This window comes from Tursiops truncatus, chromosome 21 (genome assembly GCF_011762595.2).
Source record: "Tursiops truncatus isolate mTurTru1 chromosome 21, mTurTru1.mat.Y, whole genome shotgun sequence".
Lineage (NCBI taxonomy): Eukaryota > Metazoa > Chordata > Mammalia > Artiodactyla > Delphinidae > Tursiops > Tursiops truncatus.
This window is the reverse complement of record NC_047054.1, coordinates 13,364,838-13,381,750: the sequence shown is the minus strand read 5'-3', so window position 1 is coordinate 13,381,750 and position 16,913 is coordinate 13,364,838. Positions and strand designations below refer to the sequence as shown.

At 40.8% G+C, this 16,913-nt stretch overlaps 1 protein-coding gene across 2 annotated transcripts in view; it reads left to right on the top strand.

The window, feature by feature from the left end:
- Positions 1 to 230: 230 nt before the first annotated feature.
- CFAP97 (cilia and flagella associated protein 97) overlaps positions 231 to 16,913 on the top strand; it is a 33,493-nt gene continuing 16,810 nt past the window's right edge. The window contains exons 1-2 of one of the 2 annotated variants that reach the window (XM_019921393.3): positions 231 to 357; positions 7,750 to 8,801. In XM_019921393.3, the coding sequence (XP_019776952.2) occupies positions 7,754 to 8,801 (1,048 nt within the window). In that variant the 5' untranslated portion in view covers positions 231 to 357; positions 7,750 to 7,753. Of the gene's footprint in view, positions 460 to 7,749; positions 8,802 to 16,913 lie in introns of both variants that reach the window. The other variant, XM_019921392.3, reaches the window with a different exon arrangement.

The window sequence follows — 16,913 nt, the reverse complement described above, 5'->3', positions numbered from 1 at the left end:
GCAGTAACACCCTGGCGGGGCACCGGGCAGCCGAGGGCGCGGAGATCACTCTCTTCCCGCGTCCCTTGCCATTCGAGAGGAGGGTCGTCGGGCAGGCCTCGCGCCCCCCGCCGGCCGGAGCGGGGCCGGCCCGCCGCACTCTGTGACGCCCGCCGCGAGGAACGGCGCCGCGCGGGGCCTCTGGCACCGCCCCGTTCCCACGGGACTCGCCGCGTACCCTTGCGACCTCTTTTCCAGTTCCGCTCTCTCCGCCTCCGGAAGCTCGAGCCGCCGCCGGGGCTGCGGGAGCGCGTGCGCGTGCGCGAGGCCGGAACGCCGCGGGCGGCGCTGGGCTGCTGCGGTGGTCGCGGTTCCCAGGTGAGCGGCGCGCGGGCGACCCTTCCTCCCCTCGCAGAGCCCCCGCCCCCCGTTCAGGATACTTTTTCGTCTCCGGAGCCCAGGCCTCGGCGAGCACGCAGGGTCGGTATGCGGAAGCCGGCGCGGGAGGTTAGGAAGGCGGGCCGGCCGGGCCCCGAGCCCTGCGCCCCGCCTCCTCTGCGGCACGGGCAGACCCTCGCACGGCGGGTGTAACCACTGCGGAGGCGTCTGGGCCGGCGGGACCACGGGGCCCGCAACCCCAGCCGGCCGCGGTGGGACGGCCCGGCCTGCCCTGGGGCGCGTTCGCGGGTGGCTTGGGGATCGGGGTCGGCCGTGAATTTAAGACGTGGTCGTGAGCGGGATCCCGGCTCAGGGCACAGCCGCCCACCTCCGGGGACTTGACCCTGACCCCTGAGGCGGGAGGGGGATGTCAGTTATTATCCGCTACCTAGCGAGATCAGGAGGGGGTCGTGTAAAGAACCAGAGTTCCTGGAATACAGGTGTTTACTTTGGCCCGAGATTTTCGTGTACCCAATCGGTTACCTTCTTTGGACCAAATCATATGTCAAAACTACAGAAATGTAATGTCATAGTATCAAAATGGCAGTTAAAAATGCCAGATTCCTATTTGTGTGTTTTCCTGATGGAACGTGAAAGCATCAGTATTTCTATTGCTGGTTCTGCAGGGGCTGTACAAATTGTGTGTCCAAGTGATTCCCGGGCACCTTTGGCAAGTATTTGTCCTCATTGAGCACGAGCAGGGTTATTGCAGCCTGATGAACTGTCATTTGATTTGAATCTCACTTTGAAGTGAATGTTATCAAAAGGATTGCTTAGCGGGACAGTTGGATAATTTTTCCGTTAATTAAATCACCTGAATGTTTAAGTCCTTACAATAACCGGTCTGTTGGATGTTATGAACCTAAACTTAAACCTGAAAAGTCTCCCAGGCAATGGGCTATGCACCCCTCTCGTGAACTGTGACCCCTTAGGGAGACAGATGCTTACACCTACTGGGGACTACAGGAACCTTATAAATGCAGATAAGGGGATAGTTGATTCCGGTGTGTGTGAGGGGCGGGGAATGAGGGACAGCTGTAGGAAACTAGCTCAGGTGAAAGAGGTGATTGTTGTGCTTACATAACTGGCTAGCAAAGAGCAGAACTAGGGCCCAGCCTTAAATCTCCTAACTCCAAACTCCTTCATCAGATAAACATTCTTTGAATGTCTAGTATTTGTCAGGTCCTACTTTAGGCACTAGGATATAAAGATGAGCAAGATACCAGGAGTTCCCAGTCTGGTAAGACAGGAAAGGCAGGAAACAACTTTGAGAAACAGGGATTTCAAAGAAGGATCTGTAATCATTTGGCTTACGGTTAGACTTTGGGATTTAGACCTAGTTCATGTTAGGGCTGGGAAAGGTCATAGCCTCCAAATTTATAAATTCCCTCTGCAACATCCCAGCAAATGGCCATCCAGTCTTCGCTCCAACATTATCTAGTGACTTACGGCTCCTAATTTTAGAAGGCAGCCCATTCCATTTTTCAGCAATTCTAATGTTAAACTCAGAACAGCTTTCGTATGCACTCCATCTGTTGATGCAAGTTCTACCTCTGGAGCTACAAATAATAGCTCTCAAGTCTGTTTCATATCACAGTCCTTCAAGTATCTGAACACACCCTTTCTCTTAGTCATTTCTTTTATTCCTATGAGCCCTTGGTCTGATAACCAATTAATCATAACTTCAGTTCTAGACTCTTCACCATAGGGCACCCAGGGCTAAGTGCTTCATTCAAAAAGATGTTGCGGAAAAACCTGAACGAGCTTTTTGGCTAACCCAGTGGTTTGACCAAGCAGAATGTAATGCAAGTTGTCCTACACTGTATGTTGCTACTCCAGGTTTAATGACTTCCAGAAATGTCACTCTCCTTGCCAGAAATACCTTTGGAATTCATTACTCTCTTTGGAAAGGGGGTTGGGTCCCAAGCTCAGCTTGGGATAGAGAGTCACAAGTTGATTCAAAGTTCTGAATTCTTATTACCTAGGTTAACAATTTACCTAAGGTGACTGGTTTATTTAATTTGCAATGGCAATGAAATTTGTTCCAGATTACTTTGTTAGAGGAAAACTGCTACACAGCAAATATATCTAGTAAAATGTGTGGCAAACACTGACATATGTATCTAATTTTAACTGTACAGACCACCCTTTTTTGCAAAGAACTGTTTCTAAAGCTCTATTGCTAAACAAGTCCCATTTCCCTTAAAAATCCCTGTGAGGGGAAGGTCTTCTTATCTTGCCCACTGTTTACCATCAAATAAATAATAGATATCACAACAATGTGTTTTAAAGTTCAAAAAAGGAAGTCTCAGTTCCTAGCCTTTTGGAAGGACCATATTTTGAAGCAGAGTAGAACAGTGGTTAGTAGCATGGTCCTCAAGACAGCCTGCTTTAGAATCTTGGCTGTGCCGCTTCTTAGCTCTATGGCTTTCGGGCAAGTTCTTGGTCTGCTTCAGCTTCCTCTCTGCCAAATGGGAGTGATGAAATCTCTTACAGTTATTGTAGAGATTCAATGAGTTAATACTTGTAATGCACTTAGAATGATGCTAACATGTAAATACTCAATACTTCCGGCTATTAGTAGTAGTAGAATAACAGCACTAGTACAAGTGAGACTTAGTTATGTTAGTAATTTTATTTCCATAGAAATGTAAACAAGTTTTGCAGAGGGATGGAAGTTGGAATGATTTGGATGATTAGCTTTTTAAAAGATTTGTTTTTTAAGCTGGCTAGGAAATTTGTGCTCTGGGCTGTGCTATGAAACCATTCGCTTTTAAAGTTTTAAGAACCTTGTAAAAAAAATTCTTGAGTCCTAAAGGCAGTCTTAACCATGGGAAAAACATTAACCACAGCTCTTTTATTCCAGCCCTTGACATTTTGGATTAAAGGGTGAATTACCTTACAAAAAAGGCTGACTTTGGGGAGAATTTAATGACAATGTTAATAAGAGCTGCCCATCATTCAGCAGCTGATTTGATTTGTTGTTTTTCTTTTTGAACTCAGGTGGGCAGAATTGGATTGATAACGATCAGTCGTACTCTTTAGGTCTGTGATGACCCGTAATCACAGGCCTCTGCGCCTCTGCCCAGGTTCTTAACTTTTCTCCTTTGTCCACTTTCCCAGCCTCATTCCTCCCTCCGCTTATAGGCTCATACTCTTAGATGTTTAGTGTATGTCCTCCCAGCCCATGCTGTAGAATTTTATTTATGTGTTTGTGCCCTTGAGAATTTAGTTTTGTTTTGTGTGTGTGTGTTGTTTTTCATAATTGTATTGTCATTCATTTAATTCTTTTCTCTTGGTAAACGTAACTTTTGTAGATCTCAGCTTATCCTTTTTGACTGATATATAATATATCATATACAACATTTTGCTTATCCATTTTCCTCTTACTAGACATTGAGTTTTTTCTAAGTCAGTGCTGTGACAGACAGGGCTGTGATGAACATCCTTGTACTTGTGCCCAGGAACACACAACTGGGAAGCATCAGAACCAAGTTTTGAGCCTGAGTGTCTGGCTCAATTTGTTCTCTTTCATTGTGCAGACTCCCTGTCATCACTTACTTGCTTAGTTTATTGCATGAACACTATTACAATAACAGTAATGGAAATATTAAAAATGCAGCGGGATTGTTGATTTTTCAACTCTTCATTTTTGTTCTTTTTTCCCCTAGTTTTTGTTTAAATGTCTAAATTGTATTATTAACCCAAGATGGATAACAATTTTGTATTATGCATTTTTCATGCTGATAATAGCACCTAAATCAGGTGTCCACAAAATTTTTCATTAAAGGGATCAGTTGGTAAATATTTTAGGCTTTGTGGGCCCTATGGTATTGGTCACAGCTACTTAACTCTGCAGGTGTAGTGGGAAAGCTGTCAGAGACAGTTCCTAAACCTGTGAGTGGGGCTGTATCCCAATAAAACATTATTTACGAAACAAATGGTGGGCTGCATTTAGCCCAGGCACAGTAGTTTGCTGACCCCTGATTTAAATAATTATTTTAATGGATTCATAATATTCCTATATTCAAGTTTTTTTCTGTATTAAAAGAAATGCTGTAATGCACAGTCACAGCCACTAACCATCAAGGAAATGATCTCCCTAAGACTGAACGTCAGAAAAGTAAAGAAGAAAACGACTGACTTAAAGATTGAGCCTGAAGCTGTGACCTGTGAATATCACATGGGTTAAGCAAAAGCATCATAACCTCTGGATGCCACACAAAGGAACAGCAAACTTTGAGAACTTCAGAGCAGTAGCTGAGAGTGGTGCTAATGCCTTAGATTTTAATCACATCTCTCATTTAAGCTGAGTCTGATCAAAACGGGGGAGTTGTTAAAAAGAAAACTACAGGCTCCAGATGGAGTCACGTCTGCTGGGCCGCCCCACCAAACTGGGGCTTCATACCTAACCTACTTGAAGCTTCAACCTCCCCCAGAAATGTAGTCTTAACCGGTCAGTCAGAAATGTTCTGGTCAGCACCAGTGAGGTAATCTGTCACAGGGCCCTGTCCATCCCCCAAAGGGAGATGAGGTAAACTGCCACACAGACCCCTTTCGTCCCCCATGGGTAGGTTACCTAAGCCTGAAATAGTCTTTTTTATATATGAGTTCCTTGTCTTGCCTTTAAAAACCTTTCCCTTTCTGTAGCCCTTTGGAGCTCCCCTCTACTCTCTGGATGGGATGCTGCCTGATTCATGAATTGTTCAATAAAGCCAATTAGATCTTTAAAATGTACTTGTTTGAATTTTTCTTTTTTTTAACATATGTAAATCCTTTGGGGAGGAGGCTTCCTTCTGTTGATTTGAATTTTAAAACATAAAGAGGGCATTAATCCATGCTGCGGGAAATAATATTTCTTGTATTTAATATTTATTAAATACAATAAATATTATAAGTTTTAGTCTAATTTCTCTGAAATCTTTAAAATCTACTTACATCTTATTTCAGTTTAAATATAATAATGTGTTAGAATTTTAAAACTCACTTGTACTTAATCCTCTCTTAATTTATCTTCATTTAGCTTAAATTTTCCTGAATACTTATACCATTTGCAAACCTGCTTAATTAATGGCATGATTACAATTTTAGTATATTTGATTTTCTTAAGTACCTCAAACAGCTAACAAGACACACTTATAGATCTCACAAAGGAAACCTAAGTACTTAGATGTTTTTTGTAAACCTAAGTCTAAACTTACTGATTTAATCAGATTCCCTTAAGTGTTTAAAAGTTGATTACAGTTAAATTTTTGCAAGTTTAATATATCAGAATCTCTTAAGTTTTTCAAAACTTTAACGGCAGAAACCTTAACCTATCATATTAATCTGTCACATTAGTGTTAATAGTATAAGTTTGGTTGCTTTTTAAATCATGTCTCTACCTACTTGTTTTTATAGATTGCAGGGTCACTTAAACAAAGGCTGCAGAGTATCATGGCTGATTTAGGATACAGATTACATAGTCTTTTATTGCTTGATGTGGTGTAATGGAATTAATCATGATTTGAATATAGTGAACCCATAATTGGATTGTTGGCTACATATTATTATTATTATTGGAATTTTGTATATACCTTTCCCTTGACATAGCTCATGTTATTTGCCTCTTTTGAATATCATTATCAACTAATGGCTTTCCACAGAATTACTTTTTTATTTTTAAGTGTATTTTGTGTTTTTTTGTTCTTCAGTGCAGGATTGTCCAGCTTGGACAGTGGAAGCCCCTTTAAACTGAATCCTTTGTTTTATTACCACTACTCTGGGCTTATTGTTTGTCTTTACCTCCAGAAATGGAATCAGCTGCCTTCCAAAGGATCTTGGTTTTGGGGAGTGGTTTTAGTGGAGAATAGTATTAGAGAGGTCAAACTCTGAATTCTAGATTATTAGTGACAGATACTGTGACACTGCTGCATAGACCCCTGTAATAGGAGAGAAAGAAAAATATGACTTTATACTGACATTTCCAGTTTAATCCCAATTGCATGAAGTATTAAAATACTTCAAAATCAATTTTGATTTTTTACCTTAGTAGTACACATATAAATTTACAGGTCAACTAATAGTTTAAGATTTATAGCCAAAATAGTGGTCCCGGCACCACGTTAGCAGCAATTGCTTTGAACTTTTTAATCCATTTCTAATATTTAACTCCACGTGTCTAAATAATATGCCTTAATTTTTCCATTTTAGAAGCCTGTCTACTATCTCAGTAGATACTAAATCTCTCTTACGCTGGACTCCCTTTAGCACAATGAGACATGCATACTTCCCCCTTTTTATTGTGGTTATGTAACAATATGTGATTAAATATTCGGAAGTTTTTCCTCCAAGCTCCCTGTACTGTGTATACATGTGTCTTAGAGGTTTTGTTCCTCTTTAAGAAGAGACAGAGGGAACTTTTACTTTTAATAGGATTTATCTCCTGCTGCTCCCCCAGTGAGGGCAGTGGAGGAGCAGAATAGGACAAAGACAAGTTCTGAAATAGGGAAGTTTGTTAATCCCCATTGAACTATTTCTACCAGAATGATGTGTGTTTGGGCTGGCTAGGCTGATCTGAAGAGGTTTTAACACCATCCTTTCTTATTCTAAACTCTAACTGTACTTAATTTATAGCATTCAGGTTTTCCTTGGAGGCCAGTCTAGGTATCCATGTTTGTGATATGCCTGACGATCTCTTATTATTTTCTTGTGAACCAAACTATTAGACTTACTTACTGTTCAGATCATTGGTGCTACTTGATATTATCCCTGTAGCCCCATTATCATTTCACTGAGTTATTGGTGTTTTTAAAAATTTATTTATTTTTGGCTGCATTGGGTCTTCATTGCTGCACATGGGCTTTCTCTAGTTGCAGCGAATGGGGGCTAGTCTTCATTGTGGTGCGCAGGCTTCTCAATGCTGTGGCTTCTCTTGTTGCGGAGCACGGGCTCTAGGCGTGCGGGCTTCAGTAGTTGTGGCTTGTGGGCTCTAGAGTGCAGGCTCAGTACTTGTGGCAAGCGGGCTTCAGTAGTTGTGGCTCACGGTCTCTAGAGCGCAGGCTCAGTAGTTGTGGCACACAGGCTTAGTTGCTCCGCGGCATGTGGAATCTTCCTGGACCAGGGCTTGAACCCGTGTCCCCTGCATTGGCAGGTGGATTCTTAACCACTGTGCCACCAGGGAAGTCCAAGTTATTGGTTTTTGGTAGTGTTTTTTTGTTTTGTTTTTTTCATGTTTCTCTTTATCTATTACCCAAACTTCTCAGTTTTGGAAAATTTGCAATTACTGTATAAAAATGAAAAGTATTTGGAAATTACTCTTTTGTCTGATGGTTACACTTTCCCTCTTTTCAGATATATGTTTGCCATCATGGATCAGTTTGGAGATACATCAGAAGGTGAAGTGGACCATTCTTTCTTTGACAGTGACTTTGAAGAAGCAAAGAAATGTGAAAGTAACTCAGTTTTTGACAAGCAAAATGATGACGCTGAAGAGAGAATAGATAAAGATACGGAAAATGTAAACTTGAAATTTGGAATACAGAGAAGGAAAAGTGATCTTACTGAGAAGGGAACTGAAAGAAATGAGAAAATTTCTCCAGAAGAACACCCCATAGAAAATGATAATATACAAGCTAGGGACTCTTTGTTCTTGACCACTTCTTCACGATCAAAATTGTGTGATGCTACAGTAGAACATAAAATACACTTGCCCATCCCAAGTAGCATTCCCAAAATTGTAAAAGAAGGTGAACGTGATTACTATACAGATGGAGAGGAAAGCAGTGATGATGAGAAAAAGCATCATGTCAGGTCAAAGTCAGCTAAACCATCTAATAACTTCAAGAAAAGCGTAAGTAAGAAGGATTCCAGAAGTAATTCCTCTTCCTCTCTGTCCTCCTCGTCTTCAAGTTCTGATACAGACTGTTCAAATACCGGGTCTGATGTCTGTTTATCTGATTCATCTCCATCATTAAAGAAGCGTCTCTTTGGTGTAACCCACTTGCCACCAAAACAGAAATATAAACTGAGAGAAAAATCAACAGGAGCACAAACTTCAGGTACTAAGCCAAAAGTCGGTGACTACACCGAGGAATCTGAAGATACTGTGACAGATGTCAGTCCTTTATCAACTCCGGACATCAGCCCTGTTCAGTCTTTTGAACTGGCTGCATCAAACAATCAAAAAATGAAAGTTAAAAGGCAAGAGAACGTGAGTCAAGAAGTATATGAAAATGTTGAGGATTTTAAAAATAATTCAAAGTCTTTGAAATCAGACAAAAAAGGGAAAGAAAAACATGAGCCCAGTCTTGCCTCAGTGTCGGCAGTGTTGGATTCCAGTTTAGACCACAGATACAAGGAAAAAGTCTTACATGACACAATGGACCTGAATCATCTTTTAAAAGGTAATTTTAAAAACTGTGTATTGAATTTAAATATTAAACTTAATATTATATTGAGCTTAAATATTAAATGATATGAATTTGCCTTGATTTTTCACTTAAAAAATTGTATTGTTTGGAATCATTGATATTATCATAGCTTTACCAAATATTCCATTTAAAAATATCTGGAATATCATTGTTTATATTACTGCAAAGCTACTCAGCTAGGACTAGAAACTACTTCATACTGATTCTGTTTAGTGCCTTACAAACTCAAAATGCCTGGAGAGACCAGATGGATAAAGTAAACAAGAGAAGGGGAGCCAGATGTTTTCCCACCTTTGGTAGAGACACAGGCATAAGATATGTTTCACTTTCTTCTTTGAGAAAGGCAGAAGCACTAAGGTTAAAATAACCTGACCTGTTTCAGGGAAAGTGGCAAGAATGCTGGCAAATTAGAGAACTTAAAGTAAACTGTAGGAGACTCTTCAGATTTTAAATGAAAGGCTGAAGAGCATTACTTGAAAGTAATTACCAAGTTGATAAAATAGCATAATTCAAGTTGTAGTTACTTTAAGATAGAAGTATTTTAGAATTAGGATAATCCTGATTGCTGTATTTGTCTCAATTTATTATTACCCATTATTTAGTTTGAAAGGAACAGAATATTCCAGGTGAAATAAAAGCAACTTTGAACTTTATCTTTGACTAGTTAATATAAAACTGTAAAAATACTGAGCTTGCTGGTTAGGTTTTGAGGCAGTTGGAGATAAAATTTTTAAGTTGTAAATAGGACTCACTGTCTTTGTTTGTTTGAAATGTTATTTGAAAGAATAAATCTTCAGCTACATATGGTGGCAATGTAAGGGCATAAGTAAATCCCCTATTTAGTCAAATGAGTCGCATAGATTGATAAAGTGTATTTTGGAGCAGTTTACACTTGTGAATGTTCCTTCTTTTATAGGTTTTCTTTGCTCTGATCGTACCTATTGATTGTTTAGTGTGTCTGAAAAATCAGATTCTTGGCATTGGCTATTACCATCTAGTGGTTAAGACTCTACTCAATATATCTTTCCTGATAAATGCTCATTCAGTCTCTTAAAACTTTCAGGATTGAGTTTTCTATTCTTGCCCCTCTCCTTCTTCCCCTAACAACCAAGAGTGATCTTTTAAAAAATAAATCAATCCTATTAGTTTTCTTCTTAACTCTTCAGTGGGCTTACTCTTAGTTTAAATCCAAATTCCTCATCATAGGCTAACAGACTTTACATCAGTGATTTTCACCTGAGGCAGTATATTAGCATCACCTGGAGAACTGTTAAATTATCAAAACAAACTGTTAAATACTGATGCCTAGGCTCTGCCATGAGATTCTGATGCACTTGGTCTAATATGCAGTTAAGAGTGATGAATGATTCATTGCTGTCCATCATATGGATACTTGCCTACATCTCCTTTCCTCTCTCTCTCTCATTACCTCTTGGTCCAGTCACACTCCTTCCTTACTGTTCTCAGAATACTTTGCATTCATGAGGCACTTTGCACTTGCCGTTGGCCTTTCTCTTTGTAGAGGCTACTTCAGTCTGTTTCTAGGGTCTCAGTTTCTATGTCACCTTCTCAGGGATACTCTTTCTGAACATTCTGTGTAGAAGCTGCGTACCCCACCTCTGCCTCTCTGTCACAAAAACATATTTCCTTCCATGAGACTCTGGAATCAGTGTAAGCAACATGAGGGCAGCATCCTATTTCTTGATGGAATCCCCAAATCTAGCAAGTATTGGCACATAATAGACAGTATTTATTTATTTATTTATTTATTTATTTATTTATTTTGCGGTATGCAGGCCTCTCACTGTTGTGGCCTCTCCCGTTGCGGAGCACAGGCTCCGGACGCGCAGGCCCAGCGGCCATGTCTTACGGGCCCAGCCGCTCCGCGGCATGTGGGATCTTCCCGGACCAGGGCACGAACCCGTGTCCCCTGCATCGGCAGGCGGACCCTCAACCACTGCACCACCAGGGAAGCCCCAATATCTCTAATTTTTTATCAAGCCATTCAGTGTAACAATTTTCACTTAAAAAATAATTGTAATGGCCACTTTGCAGTCTGTAAGATCAGGTGTATGACAAATTGGGTTGATAATTCGTCAGGTTGAGGGCTGCCTCTGTCTTCATCTCTTCCGGATCTACAGCATCAGTCCCAGTGCTCTAGCGTAACAGTTTTCAAACTTTTTGACCTTAAGACTAAAAGCACTCTTTTAGAGATTATTGAGGACCCCAGGAAGCTTTTGTTTAGTGGGTTATATCTATATAAATATTTACCATATTAGAAATTAAATCAGAAGTTTAAAAAATATTTATTACTTCATTTAAGAATAGTAATAGTGGGGGCTTGCCTGGTGGCGCAGTGGTTGAGAGTCTGCCTGCTGATGCAGGGACACGGGTTCGTGCCCCGGTCCGGGACGATCCCACATGCCGCGGAGCGGCTGGGCCCGTGAGCCATGGCCGCTGAGCCTGCGCGTCCGGAGCCTGTGCTCCGCAACGGGAGAGGCCGCAACAGTGAGAGGCCTGCGTACTGAAAAAAAAAAAAAAAAAAAAAAAAAAAGTAATAGTAAACCCATTATGTATTAATATAAGTAACGTGTTCTATACAACATAACTATAGTTCCAGAAAAGTTAGTGATTTTTGCTAGTTTCTAATGCCTGGCAATAGCTGGATTCTCATGTCAGCCTCTGCATACAGCTATTGTGATATATTGTTTTGGTTGAAGTATATGAAGAAAATCTGGCTTTACAAGGATATATAACTGGAAATGGAGCGTTTTAATAGCCTTTTCCGTTAATTTTAGATATTTTTTTGATATCACACCAAGACTCCACAAGTAGTAGTTTCTTAAATGTTAGTTGCAATGTACAATTTGAAACTGATGTTAATTTGTAGTCCATTACATTAGAATTTATTGCTCCGTCTTACATTTTGAACGTATTGTTTGCCCTTGCATGGTTTTGTAACATGATATACAGGTTATTTGGAAAATGTTGGTTCACTGAGCATGTAAATGTTGACATATTTCATAGTACACCATACAGAAATCACAGTTGTTAATATCACTACCAATCTCACTAGAAAGCTCTTGGGAAGCTATCAAACTCAGGTTTATCAAAAATTCTAATTTTTGCTAAAATGCTCAGATTTTATGATTGCCAACAGATACTGTCAGTTGTTTTTCTTGAAGTGACAGGTTTCTTAAAATCATATTTGTAATGCAAAAAATTGGAAGGTGGTTGAAATTAAACCATAAAGGGGCTTCCCTGGTGGCGCAGTGATTGAGATTCCGCCTGCTGATGCAGGGGGCACGGGTTCGTGCCCTGGTCTGGGAAGATCCCACATGCCGCGGAGCGGCTGGGCCCGTGAGCCATGGCCGCTGAGCCTGCGCGTCTGGAGCCTGTGCTCCGCGACGGGAGAGGCCACAACGGTGAGAGGCCCACGTGCTGCAAAAAAATAAATAAATAAAAATTAAAAAAGAAATTAAAGCATAAAAATCTATCTGATGTGATAATGCAGACTGCTCCTAATGTTTTGTATTAATAATATGCATCTTAATATATTTGCTGTTTCTTCTGTGTCAAATGTCTATTGCTACATTGTTCTTAATAATTTCTACTGTGATTTATATGTGTTTAAAAGTAGCAGCCAAACGTTTGGCATTATGAAGTATCTTACAAAATTTTCTTAGATTAGAAAAGTAAGTATATTGAAAATAAACGTTACAGAAGATAAATGAAAATGTATAATATGACTTGTAGGTTCATTTTAAGGGCTCACTGTTCCATTTTTTTATTCTTATAAGTACTGTTTGATTCCACAAATTATAAGCATCACTCCATTCTAGGAATGAGAGAGGACACAGCCAATAAAAATCTTATCTTGCTTTAGGGAGAAAACATTTGACCCTTTTGGAATTGTCAGGTTTTAAAAAAAACCATCTAATGGAAAATAGTCTGTGATATCTGAGCTTTTTGTTCAGTACCATCAATGATTATCTCTTTGTATTATTTAGGGTGATTTTGGATGTAAGAAACAGAAATTCCTAATGAAACAATGTTTCTCACATAACAAAAAGTCCAGAGATAGACCAGCTTGAGGGTTGACTGACTCAGTGGCTTAAAAATGTCCTCAGGGACCCAGGTTCTGTCACTGTATTCCCCCAGCCCTAGTGTTGGCTTCATCCTTAGGCTACCAAGAGATGTCTGCAGCAACTTTTACGATCCACATGCAGACATGACAGTGTCCAGAGAAATGGAAGCTGCCTCTACGTCTGGCTCTCTTAGAGTGGAGGAACCTTGAACTGACTTCCACTTATGTCTCATTGCTCAGAACTGAGTTACACTCCCATTCCTGAAACAGTGACTGGCAAGGGGAATGGGATTATTCCAGGCCAGTAAACTCACTCTGGAGTCAGGGTTGGGAGTCCGGAGAGGGAGGTCAACTTCCTCTTAAGGACATAGCTTCATGGGGAGGAGCTAGCTGTCTTAAAAAAAATTTTTAAAAATTAAAAATCAGGATGTGTTAATAAGTAAGAAGGAGGGGAAAGTAGTGTCAGGGAGGAGAAAATTTTCCCCTTCTCCTTCTTGAGTTCTTTTGGCTGGCCTAAAAATTAAATTGAGACAAAACATTAACAGTGGAAAAAAATAAATTTAAATCGTACTTACGGAGGTCTCAGAGAAATAGGAGCTAAGAAGTAAGCAAGGCAGGCAGCTTTCATACTTTATAGACAAACAATAAATTTTGTGAGGAATTGACAGGACAAAGAAACTTAGGTTTGGGTTTTTAATTAGTGAAGAATCTTAACAGGGATTGGGCTTGGAGTAGTAAATCAGCAAAGAAGAACAAGGCTTGTTTATGCAGCCTTCTTGGTCCTAGGTTCCCTATCACTGGTGATAAGATTGGCTCTCTCCCTCCTGGTACAGGGAGGGCACCTTTCACATTGAGAGATTCAGTTCTTGTTTTCAGAGAGACAGGAGGGTCAAAGTGTCATTCCTGCACCAGCTTTTTCTTAAGTAACTTTAATTCAAAATCATCAATATGGCACTTTGGCATGTTTGGGGGTGACCTGCCCAGAACCCCAACAGTAGGAATATATGCTAATTGGGCAGCCAGCTTTATCCACTAGGCCAGAGCTTCTCAAACTTCAATATACATACAAATCACTTGGGGATCCTGTTAAAATGCAGATTCAGGTTCAGTTAATCTAGAGTAGAATCCAAGGAGCTACATTTCTAGCCAGCCCGATGGTGATACCAATGCTGCTGATTCAAGGACCCTAGTCTGAGTATCAAGACATTAAAAAAACTACCTGGTCCCATTGAAAATAATTAAAACTCTTAGCTAGTGCATTTCTGAAACTTTTTAGATACAGAAAGCCTATATATTTTTAAGTTTTAAGTTGGAAAAATGATAATCCACCCCAAATCCCTTATCCATTTCCCAAATATAATTGAAACACTGAAACACTGGTTTAACCCAGAAACTGAGCTAAAATGTAAAAGGAAAGCTTTATTCATTCTGCTGCACCGTAGGGAGCCCTGATCGCAGTGACCCGCCAGTAGGCGGTATTCAGGGCTTCTACAGGCACAGGGACAAAGCAGCGTTTTGCCCGTTGATACATCTGTTATTGGAGTCAGTAATAAACCACCAAAGATTCTTTATAGTAGTAAAGTATTTTAAATATTAATTATGGAGATCAGTCTATTGCATAAGGTATTTCTTTAGATTTTTCAAATTATTTTTCATTCTCGGTTTACCCAGTGAAGCTTTTCAGATCCAAGAATATTTTCATTAAGTTTTCATTTCTTTCATTAAGTTTTCACATGTCCAGTTTCCACGGACATGTCAGATGCGATGTGTGCCTGGCCAAGCTATGCCCCTCTGCACTCATATCTCAATAAGCCTTATTACTTCCAACATTTACCCCACTCTGTGGGCCTTTTAGGCCTCCTTGGCTCACCTAATTTCTTCACAGCCTTTTCCACTTCCTGGGAAGTTAAATTCACTTAATGAGAGGAAGATGATAGTGATAATGGTAACACATTTTAAAAAGTATGAGCAGGACCTGTGATCCCATCAGAGAACAGCTGAGTAGGAACACAGCATGCTCTGCAGCCTCTCAGTTTAAACATTCTCACTAGCTCAAGTACAGCTACAGTAAAACACTTCATTCGTTCAGATAGTGAATTCTGAGGTAAATATTTTGCAAGCTATTACAGCAAATATTGGGCGAGACTTTAGATAGGGATGCCTCTATTAGCTAACAGTGTTAACATTATTTATTGGTTTAAAAATGTTTTGTTAATAAGTTTGTGAGTTCAAACGAAAAAATATTAAACCTGTGAAAGAAAAGTTAATAATAAAAGAACATAAAATCAAGTGTCCCAATTATAGGCCATGGGATAATGAAACAGTGTTGAACTTGAATACTCACACAGAGGGGTGAAGAAAATTCTGAAAGCGGAATCAGAACCTTTTAGGCTGGGGCTTCCCTGGTGGTCCAGTGGTTAAGACTTCTCCTTCCAATGCAGGGGGTGTGGGTTTGATCCCTGGTCAGGGAGCTAAGATCCCACATGCCTCGGGGCCAAAAACACCAAAACATAGGGACTTTCCTGGTGGTGCAGTGTTTAAGAATCCACCTGCCAATTCCAGGGGCACGGGTTCGAGCCCTGGTCCTGGAAGATCCCACATGCCGCGGAGCAGCTAAGCCCGTGTGCCACAACTAGTGAACCTGCGCTCTAGAGCCTACGAGCCACAACTACTGAGCCCACGTGCTACAACTACTGAGCCCGTGCGCCTAGAGCCCGTGCTCCACACAAGAGAAGCCACCGCAATGAGAGGCCCACGCACCGCAACGAAGAGTAGCCCCTGCTCGCTGCAACTAGAGAAAGCTCGCACACAGCAACAAAGACCCAACCGCAGTCAAAAATCAATTAATTTTAAAAATAAATAAAACAGAAGCAATATTGTAACAAATTCAATAAAGACTTAAAAAGAGCAACTTTTAGGCTTCTGGGTGTCATCCACATGACCATAGACAAGCAGTAACTTTTCTGTGCCCCAGTTTCTTCATTTGTAAGATGGGGGTAGTTGATATAGGTTGCTAAGGTCCATTCTAAATACAGGATTCTGGGGTTCTGTGAGAATGTGAGAAGGGAAAGTCAGTGGAGACTAGAATTATTAGACATCTTACTTTGGGGGGACTTCCCACTCCCATCCCCAGCCTTCCTTTGCTGTGCAAATGTCGAAAGGGTATGATTGGAATTAGTTCTTTGGCCTTGGGCTGTTTATCCCTGAATAGGCAGAGAGGGCATTGGAAAGTGGAGTAGTGGAGGAAACCAAAGTTAGGCATTGGCTTATGGCATGAATGGCTCCTGTTTGGAGAGCAGTGAAGTTGACATGACTAGATTTTAAAGTACCTTTCATCCTTTGTAACGGTAAAATGAGGTCAGTTTAGGAAGAATCTGGAGGGCGAAACAGAGATGGTTTAGAAATGCACCACTTCCGATTTTACCACCTAGATTCTGTAGGAAATAATTAGATTCATTATTAGAGGGTGTATCCTGGGAAGAAAAACTAATATAAGAGAAAGAAAACTAATATAAGAGAAAGAAACGGGATAAGGAAGCATTGATGAGCAGAGAAACCTGTCAGACCTATTGCTAAACTGATAGCAACATAGGAGGAAATGAAACAGTATGGTATTCAAGGGGAAGATACAGCCCCCGTTACCCTCGGTAAGAAAGAGGATGCCCACACTGGGACTAGTGGCTGCTGGCACATCCCTTGGCAGCACGTTGTTTGTCTTTGCTGGCAGGCTACAGCAGACAGGGTTCAGATAGGCAGGCAGGAAATCTCAGATACCCTCGGCCCACCACCAGATACTACCGAAGGTTTGATAAAAGCTCAAATCAACAGAGGCACCATGCTCGTGTGAAGAACCTAATGCCTGAAACAGTGTTGAAGGAGCAAGCTCAACGATTTTAGAGAGGATCTGCAAGGACAGAACTATTTTCACTCGTAAAGCGAAGGCATGATTTGCTTTTCACTCTCTCCTGTCACGTGTGGAGCTTTCCAGGGGCTACATG